The sequence below is a fragment of the Schistocerca piceifrons genome, chromosome 2 (assembly GCF_021461385.2).
Source record: "Schistocerca piceifrons isolate TAMUIC-IGC-003096 chromosome 2, iqSchPice1.1, whole genome shotgun sequence".
Taxonomy (NCBI): Eukaryota; Metazoa; Arthropoda; class Insecta; order Orthoptera; family Acrididae; genus Schistocerca; species Schistocerca piceifrons.
This window is the reverse complement of record NC_060139.1, coordinates 1,022,444,705-1,022,468,271: the sequence shown is the minus strand read 5'-3', so window position 1 is coordinate 1,022,468,271 and position 23,567 is coordinate 1,022,444,705. Positions and strand designations below refer to the sequence as shown.

Genomic DNA, 23,567 nt, shown 5'->3' with positions numbered 1-23,567 from the left:
GCGGGTAAAAATCGTAGAAGGAGACGAAGAGATGAATACACTAAGCAGATTCAGAAGGATGTAGGTTGCGGTAGGTACTGGGAGATGAATAAACTTGCACAGGATAGAGTAGCATGGTGAGCTGCATCAAGCCAGTCTCAGGACTGAAGACCACAACAACAACATGCTGCCACTGGTTGCTCCGACTAGGATGCAAAAGTCTATCTGGGAGCCCTTATACATCTCCCATACCGTCCCGATCTCTCCTCATCGATTTCCGTATTTTTGGCGCTCTGAAGAAAGACGTTAGTGCCATCGATTCGCTTTGGAGAAGAAACGCATGCCGTGTTACCATCATGGTTCAATAGGGAGTCGCAAACATTTTTCCATGACCGTCTTATCTGATAGTGGGACACATATATTGACGATTATGGCGATTATTTTTGAAATAATAAATACTTCATTAACTTTACATCAGACTCCTTCTTCATACAATGCATTAATATTGAAAAGCGTTTCTAATCAAAATTGTGGGTCTTTCCTAGCCTCTAAAAAGAGATAAGTTTGTTTCAATTTAAACCTAAGTACGTTTCATGAAATGCTCAACGCTAAATCTATCGAAATACGAAATTTTTCTCTGAACTGCTACCTAATGGGACCTATACGGTTAGTAATTAGAACACTAACTCCATCTTACATCTACTGTTTCTGTATTTTCAACAGGTGCCGACTTCGCCCATCATCAGTTGGAGGTTCTGAGGCTCTTTGCCAAGATTCAGCAGCCGGTATTGATCCCAGAACACGATGAAGTGTTGAAGGCATTTAAATGGGAATCCATGAAGGACAAATTCAAGGTACGCATATCAGTTGTACTTAGCAATAGCCGGCCGGGGTGGCCGTGCGGTTCTAGGCGCTCCGGTCCGGAGCCGCGCTGCTGCTGCGGTCGCAGGTTCGAATCCTGCCTCGGGCATGGGTGTGTGTGATGTCCTTAGGTTAGTTAGGTTTACGTAGTTCTAAGTTCTAGGGGACTGATGACCACAGCAGTTGAGTCCCATAGTGCTCAGAGCCATTTGAACCAACTTAGCAATAACGGAACACACTACTTACTGAGAAACCCTAAAGCAGAAATGTGTAAGGTTACGGGTCTGACCGTTTCAGGATCCCACCATGCTGGAACGCTTCATGTACTTGTACGACCATCACGTGTTCCTGGAGAGAAACAAGGACTTCAGCATGACGTATATGGCACACTTCTGGCAGATGAAGCAGCTGTACAAACTTCTTCATTCTGCCACCGACTTCGAAACTTTTTGGAAGGTAAGAGGGAATCTACACTATGAAATAATATAGTGTAAATGAGACTGAGAAAGGTATCAGGACTCGCCAAACACGTAACTGGTAGAATGTGTGGAAGGGTAAGTCAGGGCTAACATACCAGAGAGTGTTTAATTATGCTCGGTGTAAAGCTCTGTTTCCGTTGCTTGTTCTGAGTGCACTCATCATGCTGTGTAAACAATTGTCTCCAACGTTTAGCATCTTATTTCATTAGATGTGTGTCCAATAACATGAATTTTCTTGGATGTCGGAACTCCTGACTTTATCTCAGAGAAGTACTCAGTTCTGTAGCTCGGTATACACTATGAGAAGTTCCCTTTTCTTGTTCCAGTCGTGAATCGTGCGTGAGAAGAACAACAGTTGGTTAGTTTCCGTATGACCCCAAATCTCTCTAATTTTACATTCATGGTCTTTCCGTAAGACATATACATATAAGACGAAACAATATATTAGTCGACCCTTCTAGCGAAGCTACCACTCGCTATTTTAACAGCAAATCACGCCGTGAGACATAACGCTCTCGCACAGCGCCTGTCACTGGGATTGAGTGCGAACCTCCGTCACGCTTCCGCACTTATTTAACGAACCCATGACAAAACACGCTGCTCTTCTTTGGATTTCCTATATTTCATTTATCAGTTCCACACTGTAAGGGTCTCATTCTGAGGAGCAATATTCAAGTAGTTATCGAAAGTACATTTTGCAAGCTATAATATTCATGAGTATAGTCCACTTCCTGAGAATTTTTACCATGAATCGCATCTGTCTTACGATTGTTTTTATGTGTTCCTTCCATTTTAAATCGCTCCACATACGTACTCTTGGATATTTAATGGCTATAACTGTTTTAGTGACTTTTTGACAATCGCTTAATCGAAAAATAACTGATAATTCCGCCTATTTTGGCGTAATACTTTAAATTTGCTTCTATCGAAGATTAAACGTGAATCCATTTACTAAGAATTAATCCTCTGGAGATCTTCTCAGTACAGACAGCACTATTCGCGAACAGTCTAACAACGTTATCATTTGTGTTCGCACGAAGTTGCTTTTACATCCGATTATCTTTCCCCTAAGAACGACATGCTACATTCATTTTATGGTCCAACTCAGCCACCAACGTGGTCTGATATTCTGCACCCTTGCTTTTTGTTCATTAGGCTACAACGGGGAACTGTATTGAAAGTTTTCCGAAAGTTAAGCAACACAGGATGAACCTTGGTGCCAGCGTCACCTATCATCTTGCTCCCGTGGATGAATAGAGTAAGCTGTTTTCCACACGATCGTTGTTTGCATAACATTGACTCAAAATGTGGTAGAAACCTCAAAGAGATTCTCGTCGTATATAAAGTGTACCAGTGGAAAAAAAACAGCCTATACCGTCACCGCGCCATGGCGATGGAAATGTCACCGATTATGGTGCCACTAAAGCGGAGTTACTAAATACACTTTTCTGTAATTCCTTCAGGAAAGAAGACGAAGTAAATATTCCAGAATTCCAAGCCAGAACTGCTGTTAGCATGAGTGACATAAAAGTAGGTATCTTAGGTGTTGCGAAACAACTCAAATCACTTAAGAAAGGCAAGTCTTCCGGTCCAGATGGTATACCAATAAGGTTCCTTTCAGAGTATGCAGACACAATAGCGCCTTTCTTAGCAATCATATACATCCGCTCACTTGACAAAAGGTCTGTTCCTAAAAACTGGAAATTAGCACAGGTCACACCAATATTCAAGAGAGGAAACAGGTGTAACCCATTGAATTACAAACGCATATCACTGACCTCAATTTGCAGTAGTATTTTGGAGAATATACTGTATTCGAACATTATAAATCACCTTGAAGAAAGTGACTTACTGATACATAACCAACATGGATTCAAAAAATATCGTTCTTGTGCAACACAGATAGGTCTTTATTCCCACTAAGTAATGAGTGATGTCGACAAGGGATCTTAGATCGATTCCATATTCCTAAATTTCCAGAAACCTTTCGAGACTGTTCTTCACATGCGACTATGAACCAAATTGCGTGCATATGGAGTATCGTCTCAGTTGTGTGACTGGATTCGTGATTTCCTCTCAGAGAGGTCACAGTTCCTAGTCATAGACGGTAAATCATGGAGTACAACAGAAGTGATATCTGGAGTTCCGCAAGGTAGTGTCATAGGCCCTCTGCTGTTCCTGATTTACATAAATGATCTAGGTGATAATCTGAACAGCCCTCTTAGACCGTTTGCAGATGACGCAGTAATTTACCATCTAGTAAAATCATCAGACCATCAATTCCAATTACAAAATGATCTAGAGAGAATCTCTGTATGGTACGAAAAGTGGCAATTGGCACTAAACAAAGAAAATTGCGAGGTCATCCGCATGGGTACTAAAATAATTCCGATAAATTCTGGGTATACGACAATTCGCACAAGTCTAAGGGCTGTCAATTCGACTAAATACCTAGGAATTACAATTACGAGCAACTTAAATAGGAAATACCAAACAGATAATATTGTGGAGAAGGCGAAACAAAGACTGCGCTGTGTTGGCAGAACACTTAGAAGAGTCGACAGACCCACTAAAGAAACAGCCTACATTACACTTGACGTCCTCTGCTGGAATATTGCTGCGCGGTGTGGGATCTTTATCAGGTAGGATTGACGGAGGATATCGAAAATGTGCAAAGAAGGGCAGGTCGTTTCTTGTTATCGCGCAATAGGAGTGAGAGTGTCACTGATATGATACGCGAGTTGGGGTGGCAGTCTATTTAAGAAATTTCAATCACCAACTTTCTCTTTCGAATGCAGAAATATTTTGTTGACACTCACCTACGTAGGGAGAAATGATCATCAGAATAAAATAAGAGAAATCAGAGCTCGAATGGAAAAATTGTGTCCTTTTTTCCCACGCGCCATTCGAGAGTGGAATGGTAGAGAAGCAGTATGAAAATGATTCGATGAACTCTATGCCAGGCACTTAAGTGTGAATTGCAGAGTAACCATGTAGATGTAGATGTAGACACGTGTTGATTCCCATAGAGATTTTTGTTGTCCAGGTAGGCCACAACACACAAAACGTGTTCCAAAATTCTGCAATAGGTTGAGGTTGGCGATACAGGCCTAGAGATGTTTACAGTTGTTCGTCCGCCCTTCTCTTAAGAAGACCTGCACTTATACTAATCACCTGGAACATTTAATTTTTCCAGTGTCTTACAACAGACTACTTTTAGAAACGGGGAAAGCTGTTTCACATTATCTAGAATCGTACAGGAATCCCATCATGAGCAACAGTCTTATCTCCTTCGACCAATTTTAGCTGATTTTGTATTCTCATGCCACTTAATTCGATATCTGCCATTCTGCTGTTAGTGCGACGATTTTAAGGAGTAATCGCTCTACGAATTTCCTCAGTTAAGCAGATTAGCAGCACGAAATTTAGGATTTCAGCTCTCTATCATCTTTCGTTTTTGCTGTCAGTATGGTCCGTGATTAACTGGTGAGATGACTGTGCTGCATTCGCTGTCATAAATTAAAACAGCAACTGCAAAGGATTTTGTATCAGATAGGTGCTTAGAATTTTATACTCCATTTCGTTGAACCCTTTACGCATTATTCTCTTAACACTCATTTTGGTTTCGATCACATTCTCTTTGTCAAAAACGTTTAGGTCTTGTCTTGAAATTCTCTATGTTTACCGAGTAGCTTGGTTTCTCTTTGTCGAAACGCTTTGGTTAGGTGGTGAATTTCTCTCTGTTTTCGACGTTACTTTCCTATATGGCTGTTAAATCCGAAGGATTTTTCTCAACTATCAAATGCTTCTCACCTTTCTCACCTGTCGGTTTAAGGCGTGATGTTCAACACTCTCGAATTTTGTCCATTTATACTCAGGCGATTGCCTGATTATGATAGATGAGGTAGACAGAAATCTGTATCTTGTCGCATTTACTAAGCGGGAATATTTTCCTACCTTTCTGAACTTTCCTACTGACGTATTCAGTGATGTTAACCGGCCGTATGATCACTAACTCCCTTCTCTACGTTATTTGAAAAGAAAAGTTCGGGCCTGTTCGTAGTCATGAGATCTAAAACGATACCCGCTTCAGTGGGTCCTCTAACCACTCAACATTATTTCTGGATAAGGCATTTAGTACATCACACGAAACGCTGTGTTTACTACTCATACCAATCACTTGAGTCCCCAATCTTCTTTTTTTTTGTGTATCATCGGTCTTCCGACTGGTTCGATGCGGCCCACTACGATTTCCTCTCCTGTGTCAACCTCTTCATCTCAGAGCAGCACTTCCAATCTAGAGCCTCAATTATTTTCTGGATGTATTCCAATCTCTGTCTTCCTCTCCAATTTGTACCCTCTGTAGCTCCCTCTAGTACCATGGAAGTTATTCTTTGATGTCCTATCATTCTGTCCATTCTCCTTGTCAGTGTATTCCATATATTCCTTTCCTCACCGATTCTGCGTAGAACCTCCTCATTCCTTACTTTATCAGTCCACCTAAGTTTCAACATTATTCTGTAGCACCACATCTCAACTACTTCGAGTCTCTTCCGGTTTTCCCACAACCCATGTCTCACTGCCGTACTTTGCTGCTCTCCAAAAGTACATTCTCAGACATTTCTTCCACAGACTAAGGTCTGTGTTTCATACTAGTAGAATTCTCTTGCCCAGGAATGACCTTTTTCCAGTGCTAATATGCTTTTGATGTTCGCCTTGCTCCGTCCATCGTTGGTTGTTTTGCTACCTACATCGTAGAATTCATTAACTTCACCTACTTCGTGACCATCAATGCTGATGTTAAGCTTCTCAATGTTCTCACTTTTGCTACTTCTCATTACTTTCGTCTTTCTTCAATTTTCTCTCAGTCCATATTCTGTACTCATTACATTTTTCATTAGCACATCATCACTATCACTCAGGACAGCATTATCATCAGCAAATAGTATCACTGATATCCTTTCACCTTGAATTTCAACCCCCTCTTGAACCTTTCTTTTATTCCCATCATTTCGTCTTCGATGTACAGGGGGCGATGGACAATTTCCCTGTCTTACACCCTTTTCAATACAAACACTTCGTACTTGGTCGTCCACTCTTATTATTCCTTCTTGGCTCTTTCACATATTGTATATTTCCCGTCTTTCCCTATACCTTACCCCTCCATCTAATAGTATAAAATGATCAAGAAGAAATTAAATTTTCGTGGAATGTTGCGCTACTGCGGGCCATGTGACAGGGGTTTTGTAAGAGCACCTATTTACCGCATCTGATCTAGGGAAAAACTTCTTCATGAATGACAACGTTCACACAGCGGTTCTCCAAAAGATCCGTGACCAAGGCTCGGATTTCTATTGTCGAGGAACTGAATGTTTCGGAACGTTAATGCTTGCCCGGTGTCGGCAGATAAATAGGATATTTCAGTGCCTGTGTTGTTTAAAAGTGCGAGTCATTGTTCTTCGGATATGCATGCGTGTCCGAATGAACATTACATCGCACTTCTCAACAACACAGGCACTGAAATATCGTCTCCATTCTTATTGTTCCCGCTTAGTTCTAGTATACATTGTATATTATTGAATATATTGTATATTATTACATTTATAAAAACATAGCGTCTGGTTGGTTATGATCAGCTTAACAGATTTAACCCTTTGTTTTGGATTTAGGATTCAAATTACACACGGTGTAACAAAAATCCACGGCACAAATGACAGGACACATACCTCATACGTAGACGAAGAAATTATGTTATATGAACATGGGTCTGGGAACGCTCTGTTTTCATGTTACAATTCAATTTCATCTACACGTTAATCATGAGAAACACACACGACCAGAACGTTAGAATCATGGGGAACATGCACTCTCGGCGACGTCTGGTTACGTTGTGCAACACCAGTGGTTTGTTTTAGATGTACCTGTCGCTATGCGACGTACGTCATTGATTATTTACTAGTAACATCAACTATTCCAGCAATCAGTACGACCGTTTCAAGCACATAGGTTACAGCGTAGAGTTAATCACAGACTTGGCTCGTGCAATGGTAGTGTACACAAATGCAGACCTGGCAGATGCCCATTTTATGTATGGATTAGCTTGTACCGGCAGAAATTTCGTTACTGACGGATAGGTAGAGATGGGCCAATGGCCTAGCCTCCACGCTCTCCAGACCTAAACCCACTGCCGGCCGGAGTGACCGAGCGGTTCTAGTCGCTACAGTCTGGAACCGTGCGACCGCTACGGTCGCAGGTTCGAATCCTGACTCGGGCATGGATGTGTGTGATGTCCTTAGGTTAGTTAGGTTTAAGTAGTTCAAAGTTCTAGGGGACTGATGACCTCAGATGTTAAGTCCCATAGTGCTCAGAGCCATTTGAACCTAAACCAGAGCCATTTGAACCTAAACCCACTGACCGTTTACTTGTGGGGGCATTTGAAAGTTCCGTAGTACAAAATGTTTTCAGAGTCTCCGTGCCTGTATTATGGGAGGCTGTGAAACTATAAGCAATATTTCAGGGAGACACCAGCGCATCCGATATTCACTAACAAGGCGTGTTGATGCTTGAATGTATGCTCGTGGAGTGCATATGGAACATCTCATTTGAGAAAGAGCTGCTTGTGGTATGCTGGTGTGTTGTGTTCATGAATGATTAATGAATTGGAGAAAATGAGTTGTAACAGGGAAACAAAGCGTTTCTAGACCCATGTTCATAAGACATAATTTCTTCGTCTACGTGTGAGGAATGCGTCCTGCAATTTAGACTGTACATTTTGCTACACCTTGTATTACTCATTTCATAACGCTAATGCTTCAGTATGCATTGCCAGCTGTTCAAGTAGCGATTGGTTTCCGTTTGATACGAAAATTAGGTTTTTCGCGCCATCTCTATGCTTACTGGTTAATGGCGGCTAGTCGTCAATGATGGCACTCCACTGGGCTACCAGCTCCACATAAAAGCACCGGGTGTATTGCCACACAGGCGTTCTGCTGACAGTCTGCGACCAGCACAACCGCGGTCTATATCTGCAGACCGAATCATGGCATGTTAGAAACTGCACGAAATGCTGGACCCTAGATGTGAGCAAAAAAATAAATACTGTGACTAGAGGTGTTACAGTAAATGAGTTCAAAGGCCCCTTGCGACGGATGTAGTCACCTTATGATAAAGTAGAGAGAGGTTTTCGAAGGTCATCTCACGACATCTGCGCTAAGACCGACGAACGGGGCACTTTTCACCATCACGCCTTCTCCAACCACTGACGAAGATTAGGTCCAGAAGCGGAAAAATAAGTCCGAGTCGAACTCCTTCACAACAATTTGCGTCAACAACGTCGTGAACAGGCTTTACTGACTACTCGTCGTTACTCGTAGAGAGATGGTGCACGTTCTCAGCCATAATATAAGAGAAAATGTCGTTCTGCTTCCAGTCTGGTGCAAGTGTTTAGATTTGACACCACTTGGGAGGCGCGTTCTTCATTTTTGATACTTTTTTCTATCAAGCAGCTTCTTATTAGGCCTCACCCGAATGGGCTGATCCCGTTCCAGACCTCCTCGTTACAATAATTTCTGACACAGTTACTATAAATCTAGTGCAGAACCTCAGCGTTAGTAACCAGCGGCGCAAACCACAAGACCGTGGAGACGGTCTGCACACCCATAGAAGCTCAGTCTGTAAAAGGATGAGGCGTTTTAATGAATGAATTTTCGACTGCACAACTTATGACGAGCTACGCGATAATTTTAAGATCTGAAGATTACTGATAACACAATCAAAACCGGTCAAATCATTATAAAAAATTGCTATCTAGGCTAATAAAAAGAAATTTATATTAAAAAGGACAAATGAACAGCCTCAATACAATACATCTCCTCAATTTTTCAGATGACATCTCGTAGCTTTTTGTTATCAGAACTCGTACAACATTGAAACAACAAATTAATCCGAGGTTGGAATTACCGCATAACGTATTTCTTTTTAATATTATGGTTTTCGTAGGCGACCTTGCAGTTGTTCAGGATAGCGAGATCCATCTATAAATTGAAACAAATTTGTAAAGTCTATAACATGAAAATATCCATTCGAAAAACAGGAGTGATGGCTTTCAAAGGGCCAATAGCGCTGAGAATTAAGACCATAATAGGAAATAAAACAATTGAACAAATTAGTCATTTCAGTTACCTTGGAAATACAATAAGCTACCATCACCAGTTGTACGATATTATATGTCAACTAGCTCCGCAGACGATGAAGAGATTGAAGAACTGTATGATGAGATAACAGACAGTAGGTAAAGTAAAAGAAGGAAAACTATTTGGTGAATATGAACCTGGGGGGGGGGGGTATAGAATGAAAGTGAAGCAGCCGAGATAATTTTGCACAGAGCATAACTTAATCATCGCCAAGCCAACACTTGGTTTAAGAATCAATCAATCAAGACTTGGAGACACCGGAATGTTTCACATCGATTAAATAATGGTAAGACAGAGATTTAGGAACAAGATTTAAAATTGTAAGACGTTTCCAGGGGCAGAGGTGGACTCCGACATGAATTTATTGGTTATGAACTGTAGATTAAAACTGAAGAAACTGCAGAAAGGTAGGGATTTAACAAGATGGGACTTCGGTAAATTGAAAGAAGTACAGGTTGTAGAGAGTTTCAGATGGAGCATTAGGGAACGATTGACAAGAACAGGTAAAAAGAATACTGTAGAAGAAGAATGGCTAGCTTTTGAGAGATGGAATAGTGAGGGCAGCAGAGGATCAAGTAGGTAAAAAGACGAGGGCTAGCAGAAGTCCATGGGAAACACAGGAGATATTGAATTTATTTGATGAAAGGAGGAAATATAAAATATGCAGTAAATGAAGCAGGCGAAAAGGAAAGCATACGTAGAGGTCAAATTTAAGGATGTAGAAGTATATATCACTAGGGGTAAGACAGATGCCGCCTGCAGAAAAATTAAAGAGACCTTTGGAGAAAAGAGAACCACCTGTGGGAATATCGAGAGATCAGATAGTAAACGAGTCCTAAGCAAAGAAGGGAAAGGCGAAAGGTAGGAGGGGTATATAGTGGGTCTATACAAGGGCGATGTACTTGAGGGCAATGTTATGGAAATGGAAGAGGATGGAGATGAAGGTAAGGTGGGAGATATGATACTGCGTGAAGAATTTGACAGAGCACTGAAAGACCTAAGTCGAAACTAGGCCCCAGGATTAGACAACTTTCCATTATAACTACTGATAGCCTCGTGAGAGCCAGCCATGGCAAAACTGTATCACCTGGTAAGCAAGATGTATGAGATAGGCGAAATACCCTCAGACTTCAAAAAGAGCATAATAATTACAATCCTAAAGAAAACAGATGTTGACAGGTGCGAAAATTACCGAACTATCAGTTTAATAAGTCACGGCTGCAAAATAATAACCTGAATTCTTTGCAGAAGAATGGAAAAGCTGGTAGAAGCCGACCACGTGGATGATCAGTTTGGATTCCGTAGAAATATTGGACCACGTGAGACAATACTGACCCTACGACATATCTTAGGAGATAGATTAAGGAAAGGCAAATCTACGTTTCTAGCATTTGTAAACTTAGAGAAAGCTTTTGACAATGTTAACTGAATACTCTCTTTCAAATTCTGAAGAGATAAAATACAGGGAGCGAAAGGCTATTTACAATTCGTACAGAAACCAGACGGCATTTATAGGAGTCGAGAGCATGAAAGGGAATCAGTGGTTGAGAAAGGAGTGAAACAGGTTTGTAGCACATCCTCGATGTCGTTCAGTTTGTATATTGAGCAAGCAGTAAAGGAAACAAAAGAAAAATTTGGAGTAGGAAGTAAAATCCGTGGAGAAGATAGAGAAACTTTGAGGTGTGCCGATGACACTGCAATTTTGTCAGAGACAGCAAAGGACCTGGAAGAGCAAATGAACGGAATGGACAGTGTCTTGATAGGGGGATGTAATATGAACATCAACAAAAGCAAAACGAGAGTAATGGAAAGTAGTCTAATCAAATCAGGTGATGCTGAGAGAATCAGATGGGAATGACTTAAATTAGTAGATGAATTTTTCTATTTGGCACCAAAGTAACTGATGACTGCCAGAGCAGAGAAGATATAAGATGTAGACTGGCAGTGGCAAGGAAAGCGTTTATGAGGAAGAGAAGTTTGTTAATACCTACAATAAATTTAAGTGTTAGGAAGTCGTTTCTGAAAGTGTTTGTATGGAGTGTAGCTATGTATGGAAGTGAAACATGGACTATAAGCTTTCGAAACGTAGTGCTACAGAAGAATGCTGAAGATTAGTTGTGTAGATGACGTAACTAATTATGAGGTACTGAATAGAACTGGGAAGAATATAAATTTGTGGCACAACTTGATTATAAGAAGGGATCGGTTGGTAGGACACCTTCTGAGAAATCAAGAGATCAGCAATTTAGTATTGGAGGGAAGCGTGTAGGGTAAAAATCGTAGAGGGTGAGCCAGAGATGAATACACTAAGCAGATTCAGAAGGATGTAGGTTGCAGCAGTTACTCGGAGATGAAGAGGCTTGCAAAGGATAGAGTAGCGTGGAGAACTGCATCACACCAGTCTTTGGGCTGAAGACCACAACAACAACCAGAGTGAACTTGACAAGAAATGGCAAAAATATCAAATGATTTATGGAACAATCAATAGAACATTTAGAAATAAAGTGAGGAAAGAGATAGAAGTCCTGTTTTACAAGGCAATGGCCACTCTCTCTTTGCTATTTGGAAGCGAAATCTGGACAATTACTAAAAAGCAAGAAAGTAGAATCCAAGCGACAAAAATGAAATCTCGTATGCTATAAATGAGAAGATGATGTCCAATCGTCAAAGCTATTTAGAACATCTACAAAGAGTGCCAGTTTCGAGTAAACCAAAACAAGCCTTAAATTTTAAGTCTTTAGGACAAGATCCATAGGAAGACAAACCGGAAATGGCTGGATACTGTTAATATTGTGTGCCAAGCCATTAATATCCAACTTGAGCAACAAGGCTCCTAACACACTTCCCTGGGCCACGCCTAAAGTTACTTCTGCATTTGTCGTTGACTCTCGCTCCAACATAACGGGCTGCTTCCTCCCTATCAATAAATTCTCAACCCAGTCACAAATCTTGTCCGATACCCTATATAGCTGCACTTAGTAAACGTTGGTGTGCTACGAATGCAAATGATCTTCGGAACTCAAGAAATACAGCGTCTATACCTGTTTTCAGTGATCCATGGTCTCCACAGTGGGGAGTGAGAAGTGCACAAGTTGCATTTCGCATGATCGATGGTTTAGAGGTCTGTGATTGTTGTTGTCCAGAAGTTCATTCAATCGGAAATGCCTCATTTGTTTTGAGCTCTGAAAATTGTCTATGGCTCTACTACAGATGGACGTCAAAGAGTGTGGACGGTAATTTTACGGATGACTTCTGTTATCCTTCCTCATCTACATCTACATGGATACTCTGCAAATCACACTTAAGTGGCTGGCAGAGAATTCATCGAACCACCTTCACAATAATTCTCTATTATTCCACTCTCGAACGGCGCGCGGGAAAAACGAACATCCGTATTTTCCCGTGCGAACTCAGATTTCCTTCATTTTATTATGATGGTCGTTTCTCCCTATATAGGTCGCCGTTAACAAAATATTTACGCATTTGGAGGAGAAAGTTGGTGATTGAAATTTCGTAGGAAGATCCACCTCAACGAGAAACACCTTTGTTTCAATGATGTCCACCCCAAACCCTCTATCATGTTCGTGACACTCTCTCCCCTATTTCTCGACAGTGCAAAACGTGCTACTATTCTCTGAACTTCCTGATGTACTCCGTCAATGGTATCTCGTAAAGATCCGACACCGCACAGCAGTACTCCAAAAGAGGACGTAGAAGAGTAGTGTAGGCAGTCTCTTTTATAGATCTGTTGCATCTTCTAAGTGTTGCCGCACGGGGTAGCCGCCTGGTCTAGGCCGCCTTGTCACGGTTCGTGCGGCTCCCCCTGTAGGAGGGTTGAGTCTTCCCTCGGGAGGAACCATAGCGTAAGAAAGCATAGCTTAACTTAGTTTAAGTTAGATTAAATAGTGTATATGCTTAGGAACCGATGACCTCAGCGGTCTCCGCAGTAGATCTGTTGCATCTTCTGAATGTTGTGATAATAAATCGCAGTCTGTGATTCGCTTCTCCACAACATTTTCTACGTGTTCTGTCCAATTTAAGTAGTTAGTAATTGTAACTCTTTGGTATTTAGTTGAATTTATTGCGTTTAGATTTGATTGATTTATCGCGTAACAGAAGTTTAACTGATTCGTTTTAGCACTTATGTGGATGACCTCACACTTTTCATTACTTAGAGTTAGTTGCCAATTTTCACACCATACAGATTTCTTTTCGAGATTGTATCTTGTAGATGAGTGTGACCTGTTATTAAAATATGAGCTAACTCTGCTGCAAATTGTGTACAGAATATGACAGAATCCTATAGGGTCTTTGAGTGTTGTTTAATTTTAGAGAAAACTACATTGGCACAGTAATGCATCTTCCTTAGGAAAGGAGCACTTGAAAACGGAGTTCGGTACTTTTGCTTTCGCTCTGCTGCCCTCAATTTCAGTTCCTTTGTCAGTAGTCAGTGTCTGGACACTAACTTTGTTGTCACTGTCATCATCTGCCTATGGCCAGAATTTATTTGCGGTTTGCGAGGAACTTCTGACAGGATTATGCTATGGTAGCCGCTTAGTGTGAGGGTTACTCCGCTACACTTGAATCTGTCATAGAGCGGCTGGTAGTGCCATGGTAACTTGTTCTGTGGATCCCCAACGAGCTCCAAGTGACAGTGCTTAATACCTTCTGTCAGCTGGCTATTAGAGTGTCAGGAGGGTGCCGATCAGTACCGCAAGCAGCGTGATCAGCGATCTCTTGTTGCACGTGCTGCAGATGGCGGTGTGGATGCGCTACCACATGAACGAGAGGATGTTCGCGCACGCGCTGTACACCGTCCTGCTGCACCGCGAGGACACGCACCACATGATGCTGCCGCCGCCCTACGAGGTCTTCCCCGAGTACTTCGTCACCAGTGACGTCATGCAAATGGCCTACGACGCCCATCTCAGAGGTGAGTCCACTCCGCTGCAGTACATCTCTGGGGCTTACAGGCCAATTAGCTTAGCCACACTGGCAATCTGCGCTGATCAATCAATAAAATTGTAACACCGTGAAGTTGGCATGAAACAATCTCCAAATCGGCGTGAAAAGTGCTACATTCTTGGATATGTGAACTATCGGCATCTCAGCAGAAACTGGTAAGAAAAACGCCATCAAAATTTTGTCTAAACGTTACTCTGTGGGTTCTTATGCGGAAATCGCATTTGAATGTTGGTTGGTTGTGAGAAGTTCATATTACGCCTCATATAAAAAGAATACCGTCTACCACCACTTGCAGGAATTCCACAGGGGGAGGATCTCAATGGTCCCATGCGACTAGCGCTCGAGAGGGCAGCCCTACCCTGTCAGTCCAAAAAGTTTGTAGATTCTATTAATTCATGTTATCAGTGAGGCAGATTGTTGTTTTCATGTTGAAACTGTTCTATATAGTTTCCCCCAACCCAGCCCTGCACTTCAGAACATGGCACGGAATATTCATACAGCCGTGTGACCTTGCCAGAGAAGTCCTTCTTTGGAACGTTGCTCAACTAGCGCATTGCGTTGGTCTGAATGTTAGTCATGTCTTCAAGTCGTTCACCCTTCATCTGATTTTCTGCACTTTGTTTTTTAGTGGTAGGTTCCAGAGAAGAACTGTCCGCTTTTTGCATTGCAATTCAGTCTCGGCAGGCGTCCACACTTCGTTGATTTCGTTCGGGATGCAAGGTATGCGGAACAAACTTTGCACACACTTATCTCTTCTTCGAAGCAATCTAGAGAGTTTCTCGAACACTTAATTTAGATATGTTCCTCCTTTGCGATTTGTGATACACCAACGTTGGCATACTACTGCGGCCCGTTCACTGCTTAACACTGCCTGCTCTCCACTGCTTGGTGGAATGCACACCTGTTGCTTGCAGTTGTTGGTTCCAGCTGCCACTGTAGTTACTGCGCCGATGTCACTTACACTCCAGGAATAAAATCAACCTCGCAAGTATTTGGACGGGCGATGCATTGTTCGCTCAGCTCCGCAGAATCGTATGTCACGTAACTTGGGTCCGGGAAGACGGTCGATCTAAGGCCCACCTCAGGCTGGGCCTGCGAAGTAAGATTTTTTCAGGATTCGTAATTCAACAAAGCATGAGGGAAAGGTTATGTCTGACAATAAGTTTTCGTTATAAGTGTCGACATTCAGGGGGCGGATGAGGAAGACCGCCTTCATAGAATGATCTCAAGGAATAAATGTATAATTATAACCGTCCAAAAGCAGGCATACTCTTTCACCACATCAAGTAGAATTTTATTCCGTGTCTAGGAATAAGACACGGTAGTTCCTTTACTAGAAGGAACAATATTTGGCTACTCTTTCGTACTTGCTATGGTCGAAACGGGCCTTGAATCGAAATCCCTGACCTCTAATTTTTCATCTACATCTACATCATACTCCGCAAATCACTTAATCCTGTGTGGCGGAGGGCACTTTTGCACCACTAACTGAGCCGTCCACCGCTATTCCACTCATAAATAACGCGTGGAAAAAATGTTTGTCGATAAACCTCTGTATTGGCTCTAACTTTTTAAATTTTCTCCTCGTGGTCATTACGCGAAACATATCTGAGGGGGAAGTAACATGTTGTCCGACGCTTCTCTGGAAGAGCTCTCTCGAAATTTCAATAGTAACTCTCTCCGTAGTGCACAACGTGTTGTAACGTCCGACACTGGAGTTTTTTCAGCGTCTCCGTAACGCTGTCTAAAGAATCCCGCTACGAAACACGCCGCTATTCGTTGGATCTTCTGTATCTCTTCTATCAGTCCCACCTGGTAGGGATCACAGATAGATGGAAATACTCTAGAACCGGTCGAACAAGCACCTTATAAGCCACTTTCTTCGTGGACGAGTTACATTTCCTTAAGATTCTTCCTATGAATCTGAGTCTGGTATCTGCTTTTCCCACTATTTCTTTCACGTGTTCACTCCACTTAAAGTCGCTCTGGATAATTACTCCTAGATATTTTACGGTAGATACTGTTTCCAGCTGTTTGTCATCAGTAGTGTAGCTGTACAGTAGAAGATTACATTTCCTATGTATGCGCAGTATTTTACATTTATTTACTTTAAGGGTCAACTCTCAGAGACTGCACCATTCATCAGTTCTTTGGAGGTCATTCTGCAAATCTTTACTGTCTTCTGGCGCTGCTGCTTTGTTACAGACGACCACATCATTTGCGAAAAGCCCTAAAGAGCATCAGACGCTTTCTACTAGATCATTTATATATATTGTAAATAGTAACGTTCCTATCACACTTCCTTGGGGTACTGCGGAAGTTACCTATACATCTGTCGATTTTGATCCGTTAAGAGCGATGTTTTGAGTTCTATCTTCAATTAATTTAGCAACAGCAGCATGAAGCCAACGCGTGATCCGTGACGACCTTTCGAAAACCACATGTTAATGTTATGAATTTATTTGTTCCCTCACGGTGGGCATCACAGCTTCTTTGTTATTTCATACGTTTCATCAACATTGTTTTTGCGTTGTATGTTATTAAAAGAAGAAATATGTAGTTTTAGTTTATTGCAGGAAAACTAAGTATTGATTGCAACCGAAACATGATTAGTCTACCATATGTTAACATTATATCTGTGTGAACACTTATTTCAGTAGTCAAGTCTCTCAATATGTGACGACTGCGAAAAAGGAGAGAATGGCGGAACATGACCGTTACTACGAGAAAATTACGTTAGTGGTTACAAAGAAATGGGAAAGGGTTACCAAGCAGCCACCACTGAGGATAGATAGACGGGGAAATAATTCGCTACACGTGAGGAAAAGGGCAAAGGAGGATCCCCTCCATATGTTAGGTAAATCACTGGGGCATTTATCACATGATCTGTAGCTTACTACCGTCCACATGATGGATCCCTCAGTCACGTATAATTACAGTTCTGTTAAGAAATGCTCCAGCTAATCGCTCGCCACTTGGTCCTAGGGCCAGGAAAAAAGCAAAAACATGTCTCACAAAATCTGACCGTTGTAGAAATACTCATTTCACTCGCGAAATACTGAATCGGATGAATGGGATGAATTTAATTAACGCGGTTATCAAGTGTTCCACGTGGTCTTAAGATCAGTGACAAAGCAACAAGGTCATGTGCCACGAAAATTATCAGTTTCAAAAATATGCACTTCACTTACGAAATACTGTAACCAGTATAAGACTCGCCGAAGGCTAAACAAATGTATGGAAAGCCGATGAATTTACTTAACGTGGTTATCAAATGTCTCCACGTGCGTGAGAGCTAAGTAACGGAGAAAAACTCGGATGCTGAGTCCAACACAGATCAACATTCAATGAATTTCAGACACAAAAGGATAAAGAAAAATGGAGATAAGAATAAGTAGATGAACAAGAAAGCGCTGATGCTTTCAAATCTATAACTTAATGCAGAATCACGACTTCGTGTAATTCTGTGTTCGCTTACTCATCTACTGCAGAACTACTGCTCCTCTACCGAAGTCATCTTCTCTCCCCTGTTCAAAGTAGCGACCGGGCTTCATGGGGGCGAAAAGTGCAGGTCGCCATTCTGGTTAATGACGCCACGCCAAATTGCCGCGTCAACTTTAAGCTATTCTGACATGGTTAGGTTGGGTTAGTGTTGTTTAACGTCCCGTCGACAACGAGGTCATTAGAGACGGAGCGCAAGCTCGGGTTAGGGAAGGATGGGGAAGGAAATCGGCCGTGCTCTTTCAAAGGAACCATCCCGGCATTTGCCTGAAACGATTTAGGGAAATCACGGAAAACCTAAATCGGATGGCTGGAGACGGGATTGAACCGTCGTCCTCCCGAATGCGAGTCCAGTGTGCTAACCACTGCGCCACCTCGCTCGGTATTCTGACATGTAACCCGAATGCAGTAAGATGGCTCGTGATTCACCAAAATGTAGGGAGAAGAATCTCTTTGCGTCATGAAACATGCAATAGAGGCTATGTTTAAACCTCGAAGAATGCACTGATGACCCAAAAAGTTATGACCACCTGCTTATTAGTTTGTTTGTCCGTCTTTGGAAAGAAATACATCACTGATATCTGCGTATCAGGGATCCGACAATTTTTTGGTAGGTTTGTGGAAGTATGTGGTATTAGATGACTACGCACATATCACGTAACTCGCGTAAATAATGGGCTGATGATTTGTGTATGCTGTCATGGCGCCTCATGGGGCCCTAGATTGGTTTGATAGGATTTGCATCAGGCGAATTTGGCCACCGAGACATCAACGTGAGTTCACCATAATGATCCTCAAACCACTGTAGCGCAGTTCTGGCTCCGAGACACTGAGAATTATACTGTTGAAAGATGACATCGCCGTCGGGGAAGAAATCAAGCGTGAAGGGAAGCAGGTGATTCGCAGCTGTCTGCGTGTCTTCAGTTACCACCGCGGGTCCCATGAAAGCGCAGGAGGATGCCTCCCATTGCATAAGACTGCTCCCACCAGCCTGTGCCCGAGGCGCGAGGCACGGTTTGAGCCGCCGTTCACCTCGATGAGAATGTTTGTGGAGACGACAATCGACCTAGTCTAGCACAAATATGATTCCCCCGAAGAGCCGACATGTTTCCGTTGATCGATGATCGAATCCCAATGGTCCCTTGCCCACTGCAATCCTAGCTGACGATGTCAATGAGTCAACATGTGGACACGTAGGGATGGTCTTCTGTGGGGCTCGTACGATGAAGGTTGTGCTCTGAAACACTTCTGCGTGCACCGCCATTGTGTTCTTTTGGCAGAGATGTCACAGATCACCATCTGTCCTACTTTACAACAGACAGGCTCCCGAACCTCACTTCCTGTGAAGAGTCGTGGACGTCCTTCCATGTAGCGCCTAGTGGTAGTTTCACTGTCCCACGTCTTTCCGTAGATGCTCAGAACAGTAGCATTAAAAATTCGATCGGCTTCGCCGTTTTCGAAACATTCGTTCACAGGCCCTGCGCTTATCTCAACGGATTTTCCCATATGCAGCCCGTATCTTCGCTATGGTGACCTCTCGTACGTGTGTGCTTCGCTTACATACTTTTGTTATCACGTAACGTGCCCGCAACGTGACCGAGCGTCATCCAGTGTCGAGGTCGCAGTGGTCATAATGTTTTGGTTTATCACTGTAAGTAAGGGGACTTCTTCTGCCCCTACAAACAAGCCACACTATCAAGCTAAATGGTCTCGGCGCGGAAAGGACTCCATTTTGGCTACTTCAGAGAGACTGCAATTTTTAAGAAAATAAATACCTTGTTCCCATCCTCTTTCACGTATCAGAGAGATTGCCAGATAAAGAAAATGATAAAGATACGATCAAAGGATTAAATATTATAGAAGTATGAAAAGTTTGCGAAATAACGCACGTGGCTTCCCTTGCCTAGCAACGAAGAAAGGAGGAGGTGACTAGTGTGCCGTCGACAACATGGTCATTAGAGACGGAGCAGCAGCTCGGCCTAGGTAATTATGGAGAAGGATAGCGGCCGTGCCCTTTCGAAGGAACCAGCCCGGCATTTTCAGGAAAATCACGGAAAAGCCAAATCAGGGTGGCCGGACGCAGATTTGAACCGTCGGGCTCCCGCATCCTAGTCAAGTATGCTAACCACTGCGCTATCCTGCTCAGTGTCAGCGAACAGATGCGCGTCAACAGCGGCAACATTTACCGCAAACATAACGTCATTTTGACGTCACGCGCAATATCGACGACCGCTTGATCGGTTATTTATTTCTGTATTTAACGTGATCAGATTATGGGCATCAGGCCGTCTCTTACATCGGGCCTTATTGGTTAACCCCAGAAAAATTCACAAGAGTAGAAAATTGTTAAACTTGTTTATTAAATTATCGTTAAAACTCACAAGGTCTGTTGCACTTAGCCGGCGAGATTCTGATGTTGGCAGAACCAGCTACGTTTCGTAGAATTTGGACACAAATGCTTCGGGGATGCCGCAGAGGACACTGGTTTCACGGCTTGAAGCAGCGCGCTAGGTCTTAAAGCTGTAGATCGGGTTGTCTTCGACTTTGAGCACAATACAGAGGCTGAGCTGAACTTAAAATTTTCAGCTACTACTGCAGCCGTCTTCTGCCCTTGCGCAACTTATGAATGGAAAGCATGGGCTGTCACTGCTTCCATCCATTAAGGTGAGGTGAGTGTGACGTCACTTAATTGTAATCAGGCTTTCATTCTGCATATATAATTTTCACAGCCGGCTAATTGCAACCATAGTGTGATTAGATGATATTATTGATTTTTGTTCATGCTTTTCCAGGGCTTTTCTTTAAATCACTCAGATTTTTCACTGTCATTCGCCATGTTCATGACACAGGTTCTTAATGTACTTTTAGGTCGCCACCCTTCTGTGCCAAGGCTATAGTTGGTATATGCAATGCCTTCTCCAATTGTTAAATGGTAGTATCTTTGATTCAGTGGACAAATAATTTGTTTCGCAATAAACTAGTTTGTTATAGTGACCATTAGTTACCTCTCATAGTTTGATAGATAACATCATTAATATGTTCTTATGAGGTTCGGTGTCCAAATTTTCACCTTTAATAGCGCCAGCACTAGTAATTTTCACTCAATAAGGCGTTATTCGCAGTGCAGCCCCGTTTCTTTTGAAATACGTGATCGTATCGGGACCTTTCCATCCCTGAAGGTCATCGAGGATAGGATCTGTAGCATCTCAAATGTATGCTAAACAGCTCAGACAGAATCTCACAAAGTCATAAAAATTCTGAGGCTTGCTATTACATTCCGTTTTTCTTCTTACTGCTTACAGTGCCTTACTTGTGTACCTATCGTTACAAAGAATATTGCTAAGTGAAATTATAAACACTTTTTAATTTGAAATCTGCCTCATGCACACAGGCCTGGATACTAAAGAGGATGCCCCGTACATCATCGAAGCCAACTACACGGGCTGGATGGAGGCGCGAGACACGGAATCCGTGCTGTCATACTTCCGGGAAGACGTTGGGCTCGCTGCATACTGGGCTTTCTTCGGATACAAGTTCCCCTTCTGGGTGAACACCGCAGAGAGCTCCCAGCCCATGCTGCAGCACCGGGGCCGGCTCTTCTACATCCTGATCCGGAACCTTCTGGCTCGCTACGACATGGAGAGATACTCCCGAGGCATGCCACCCGTGTGGCCGGTCGAACTGTGGGAGCCCGTTGAGGTGATTAACAAGTCGTGCATGAAGTAAATACGTAACAGTTCCTCCAGAGTGATGAATCAGATGGATATGGTTCTTCTTACAGGGTTACGATCCGGAGATCAGGCACCAAAGTGGACACGAGTTCCCGGCCCGCCCGGAGGGTCTGAAGCCCAGAAGTACTGACGTGTTGTCCATGGAAGACCTCATGGACTGGGAGAGGAGAATTCGCGACGGCGTCGCCATGTCAATTTACCTGGACGTAAGTACCCAGCAGCAGCAGCTGCGAGCTACATAAATCAGTATGTTACATAGATTACGTCCAGTTCTGTGGCGCTATGAAGCTTCTTAACGAGATATGGATAATAAACATTAATACCTGTAATAGGATAGTGACGAAAATAAGTTATATAATTCACAATCCTGCATATGGTGAACACATCGCATTAATTACTAGCTCGACACAAAATAATGCAGTGATGTAAATAAAATCAAAGCACCTGGAAGGAGTTGTGTGACATAAACGAAGGTTGGTAGGCGTGTTTGCACACCTGTATGATGATTGTTGGAGGTGAGGTTCAAATGGTTCAAATGGCTCTGAGAACTATGGGACTCAACAGCTAAGGTCATCAGTCCCCAGGACTTAGAACTACTTAAACCTAACTAACCTAAGGACACATCCATGCCCGAGGCAGGATTCGAACCTGCGACCGTAGCAGTCGCGGGGTTCCGGACTGACGCGCCTAGAACCGCACGGCCACCACGGCCGGCTGGACGTGAGGTCCGCCAATTATGTATAACACTGTTCTTTCTCAGTACCCAAACGTGTTTCAGCACTACTGTTCCATCATCAGTGGGTTTACGTTTTTATTTATTCTACAATGCGAACATTTTTCTTAAATGATTATAAATGTATGTACATCTTTAGTTCAAACAATAGATGCACATAATTTTATAATCATTCAAGAAAAATGTTCACATTGCAGAATAAATAAAGACGTAAACTCACTTATGATGGCACAGTGGTGCCGAAACATGTTTGGGTACTGAGAAAAATCGGTGTTTCGCATAACTGACGGACCTCGCATCCAACAATTTTAACTGCAAACACGGCCAACAGAAGGAGCTGCAAATCAAAATGCTGAATGATGATGTCTACCCCAATTTCGCACCAGTCGCTAAGAGTGGCACTTTAGCGCTAATATGAGGACGCAAATCATATTTGATTTAAACGCACACTGCAACGGTCGTGAGCGTTGGTGACCTTTCAGATCAGACGTGACGAGCTGATGTTAGTCAAGAACGCCTTTAAAGTGACCAAGGCAGCATTATTGATTTCTCACTGATTTTGGACGAGGTCGTGTAACAGGGCTACGAGAAGCTGTCCGTTCCTTCTGTGATACTGCAAAAAGACTTGGCAGGAATGTGGCCAATGTGCACGATTGCTGGCAGCGCTTATCACGAGAATGTACAGTCGTCAGAAGATCGGAGTCCAGACGGCCATGTGGCACTGGCGCAATATACTGCATCTGCAGCACCACAGTGACACAACGGACTGTTACAAATCGGCTACTTGACTGACAGGTCCGAGGCAGACACCTTGTAGTGTGCGTTCCACTGACCCCAAACCATCGCAATCTGCGACTTGAATGGTGTCAAGCGAGAGCTCGTCGGAAGGCAGGGTGGAGGTCTGTTGAGTTTTCTGATGAAACCTGTTTCTGCCGCGGTGCCAGTTACGGCTGTTTGTTGGTTAGAAGTAGGCCAGTTGAGGGACCGCAGCCAGCCTGTCTGCGATATAGATACACTACATCTACAACTGAAGTTATGGTCTGGCTTGAGATTTCTTATGACAGCAGGAGCACAATCCTGGTTATCCCACGAGCCCTGACGGCAAAACTGTACGTCTGTCTTGTGA

General features: G+C 42.9%; 1 protein-coding gene across 1 annotated transcript in view; it reads left to right on the top strand.

Moving 5' to 3' along the window:
* Positions 1-23,567, top strand: part of LOC124776506 (allergen Cr-PI-like) — a 45,660-nt gene that overhangs the window by 3,712 nt on the left and 18,381 nt on the right. Inside the window, exons 2-6 of the mRNA XM_047251529.1 lie at positions 703-833; positions 1,138-1,296; positions 14,267-14,444; positions 21,369-21,676; positions 21,759-21,914. Of these exons, the coding sequence (XP_047107485.1) occupies positions 703-833; positions 1,138-1,296; positions 14,267-14,444; positions 21,369-21,676; positions 21,759-21,914 (932 nt within the window). The remainder of the gene's footprint in view (positions 1-702; positions 834-1,137; positions 1,297-14,266; positions 14,445-21,368; positions 21,677-21,758; positions 21,915-23,567) is intronic.